Source organism: Trichoplax adhaerens, genomic scaffold, assembly GCF_000150275.1.
Source record: "Trichoplax adhaerens TRIADscaffold_2 genomic scaffold, whole genome shotgun sequence".
Lineage (NCBI taxonomy): Eukaryota > Metazoa > Placozoa > Uniplacotomia > Trichoplacea > Trichoplacidae > Trichoplax > Trichoplax adhaerens.
Window position 1 is genome coordinate 2,678,298 of NW_002060944.1, and position 4,065 is coordinate 2,682,362.

The following is a 4,065-nucleotide window of genomic DNA, read 5'->3' on the forward strand; positions in this document are numbered from 1 at the left end:
GGTTCAATTCAAGATTCGCAGTTATCTTCTAGTGGTACCTCAGTACAAGGTGCAGGAGTAACTTATGCTCGTTTGAATGGACCAAGTGCTTGGTGCTTAGTTGCAAGTACCGTCAGTCCTGGCACTCATTACCTGCAGATTGATCTGTTGCGGCCAACACGTATTGTTGGTGTTGCTACACAAGGACAATCGAATTCATTTGTTCGAGACTACGCCGTAGGATATTGTACTTCCGCACAAGAAAGTAGTTGCCAATTTCATCTCGATAACAATCAAAATCAGGTTAGTGAATATTATAATTATCAATTATTTTAGAAATTAATTATTATGATAGAACTGTAACTAAAATGAAGTACATTTACCTTACCGTTCTAGTTTATGTAAAGCAACCATGTATTACTAATCTAAGTTTATCTGCTACAAAGATAAACTTATGCTACTGACTAGTATATGAATGGGCATACCTATATAACAATAGGTTATATACCTGATTTTTGCCAATCCTGACGATGATACTACTTAGGTTTAATCATTATGCCCCGAACATAAATAATAGTAAAATAAATGTAACTATCTTTCTTACATAGATTATTACAGGAAATACCAATGGAGACACAGTGAAGTTTCATACTTTAAATCCAACCTTCGTAGCAAGATTAGTTCGAATATACCCGGTTGACTTTAATCAGGCGCCTTGCATGAGAGTAGAGTTATTTGGCTGCGAAATTGGCGGTAAGAAAATTAACTAGAAATAGCTTCTTCTTGTACATACCTGAATAGATTTCACTAAAGACTTAGAGAAATTTCAGCCTAGACGAAGATAAAAGTAAATTAGAGACCTAATTTATCATTTTCAGGTTTTAGCTTACCATTTTTATCGATTTCACTTTTACTCATATTTGGTTAATAAACGGTACTCATAAGAAGTTATTACTGAGCCGCTGTACATTTTGACACTTCATAATTACTTTTTTTTGCAAATAAATCGAGAATAGGAGGGATAACTAGCTACAATACGACATTGGGTAGTCCATCGCAGACTCCAAGTTATCTTGATAGTACATATAGTGGTACCGTAACTTCATTAAGTGGCAGTAGAACTGCTTACACCGGTGGTCGTGGAAAATTAACAGATGGTATTTTGGGTTCCGATGATACGAGAGCTAATAACGGTAATAATTGGATCGGTTGGCATAAAACGACGTATCCACAACCCGAATTATTGATTCAGCTTAACGCTGAATTGGTTTTGTATACTTTGAAATTTTACATAAGTCACTATCCCGCTCAAGATACCTCGGTATTTGAAATGGCCTATGTTTCATTCAGTAAAGACGGTTATCGATTTGGCCCAGAGATTAAGTATACTCCAGTGATTGGATTTAATACCACAACGAAAAGAGCCGGTTACATTACTTTAGGAGTGGTTGGTAAAGCCTGCATAGCCTTAAAATGCCGATTTCAACACGGATCGCAGAATCTCTTGCTCATTAGCGAACTTGAATTGCAAACAATAAATAGTAAGATAAAGCACATGTAGTTAAATAAAAATTAGCATTAATAATACCAAATATCTTGAATCAGCTATCGCCTACTATCCGAATTTAACGAATTTTACATTAATACCTTACATTATGTTATGGTCCTAGTAAAAATTTGTCATTCTCAATAATATGCATGTGCGATAATTACGATGAGAGTCCAATTATTACAGTAATCTAAGCTTGATAAATAAATATGTATGCATTTATTTACACGATAAATTAGGCGATCAAACACCTACCATTTCCACTGCTGGCAATAATATAACCACAGTTTCTACTACAACTTCCCCTATCACGACTTCATCTACTATTGCTCCATCAACAAGCGTTGCAATATCTACCACTCAAGAAGGAACTACCGCAAAAGTTTTTACCCCGGTGACAACAACACCAACAACAACAAAATCCGATGCTACGACATCGACAGTAGCTTCTACGACAATAACATCAACGACCAGTCAGCCAGACCCTACAACTGCTGCGGCTACAACACGACCAATAACCCAGCGTTAGTATAATTTAATTTGGTTTTACATTATAATATCTATAAAAATTATATATCTTTATATTTTATATTACTACAATACTATTAATACTTCAGATTTAGACTATAAAATAAGTTTCGCCTATAATTTTAAAATGAGCATAATTTTAAGCTCATCATTCTGACTACAGAAACGGAATCAACGAGTGCAGCTCCAGCAACTACTTCGACAACTCAAACAGCAACCACTTCGACAACTCAAACAGCAACTATTGAGACTAAAGAAACTAAATCAACAACAATTGGTACATTTGGAAGTGCTGATACAGGATTCAGGACAGCGACAAGAGTTGAAGATATCGTGCTTTACGTTTTGGCTAGCTTGTTCTTTCTTGTGAGTTTGATCCTTTTAATTTGCGCTTGTAAAATTAGAAGACGTCACAATAGGATATACTATGTTCCGAATACTTCAGCGTTTGAGCTAACTCGGCAGCAAACTACCAAATCTATTCGAAGTGAAAAATCTGATGGCGAATCAACTGTTGCTAAACGAGGTATTGTAGAAATATGAGCTGAAATAATGTGAGATCACCATTAAAATTAATTTATCCTATGAGTTAAATATCGTTTTGCACGATACATGTGTCATTTGAAAATATTTCAATTCCATGTTAGCCGCGTGTGCATCTGGCCTCTGATTTGCTTTTCTTTTCTTTCGTGCATTGTTTGCTAACACAGGTTCCAGTCAGAAGTTCAATAAACATACAGATTTATTGATAGTTCATCAAAGCTCTGCGCGCAACGAAATTTATTTTGAGAATGTTCAAGGTGTTTGTGGTAATAACTTGTACCAGGTAAATGCTATGCGTCAATATCTTTTCTATCATCGCGCAGAAGAGCAAGAATTTCAGGATAGCCAGTTTAGTGATAAACAGCTAATTGGAAATGGAACGTTCGGTCAAATTTACACAGCAGTGTTGAAACAAGGAGACGGAGAGGCTATTAGAAAACAAATTGTTTGTATTAAAATATCTAAACCTGATGTGGAGGATTGTGTTGAGGATCAGGTCAATATAGAAAAAGATATTTTGTCTCGCCTTCGTCACGATAATATTGCTCAATTCTATGGCACCATTACTGATGAATCACATCTTACAACAGTTGTTGAATACTGCGAATATGGTGACCTACATCAGTTTTTAGTAGCCCATTCCCCAGTTACCAAATCTGGACGTCAATCCATCTGTGAGGCTTTGCATGCTGGAACATTAACAGAAATAGCCTCCCAAATAGCTCTTGGGATGGAATATCTGGCTAACATGGATATTATTCATCGCGATCTGTCTATAAGAAACTGTTTAGTTGTGGATAGATATCATGTAAAAATCAGTAATTTAGCTATGTCGAGAGCAGTACATTCAGCCTCTTATTGCAACTTTGAAAGTAGAGCTAATTTACCGATTCGATGGATGGCCCCTGAAACCATCGCACTCGGTGGCTACACTAAACATAGTGATATTTGGTCATATGGGGTTACGTTATGGGAATTATTCACTTACGCAGACTTTCCGTTCGAGAATATGAGTGATCAACAAGTTATAGCAAATGCGTATCGCATATTAAAAGAAAGTAAATCCAAAAAGATATTATCGAAGCCCGAATATGCGAATGACACAATATACGACATCATGAAGAAATGTTGGATTAAGACTCCGGAGAAGAGGACAAGTTTTGGCGAGATCATAGTTCGGTTACGTAAAAGCTAAACTTCAAGTGGGACCATGCGATGATAATTATTACGTACAGACTATCAAACTTCTATATATTGCGAATTGTTCGCTAAATTATTTTGTTAAGAAAATGATATCAATCATTACTAATTATTTGCAATAGGCTTGGATATATTGAATTTTGACAATTTGGACCTAATATTATTATATATGTACTTTGTTTTGATTTTTGCTTGCTTCTAAAATTGGACTTTAATGAAACTATAAACTCGTTTACTTCATATACACATAATATCATAGACCAGAT

At 35.5% G+C, this 4,065-nt stretch overlaps 1 protein-coding gene across 1 annotated transcript; it reads left to right on the forward strand.

Moving 5' to 3' along the window:
* Window positions 1-2,957: 2,957 nt before the first annotated feature.
* TRIADDRAFT_3665 (uncharacterized protein) lies at window positions 2,958-3,770 on the forward strand (the record flags this gene model as incomplete). The annotated part of the gene is made up of 1 exon (XM_002109250.1): window positions 2,958-3,770. A coding segment is annotated over one exon (813 nt), but the record flags the coding sequence as incomplete, so codon positions are not given.
* Between the last annotated feature and the right edge of the window lie 295 nt (window positions 3,771-4,065).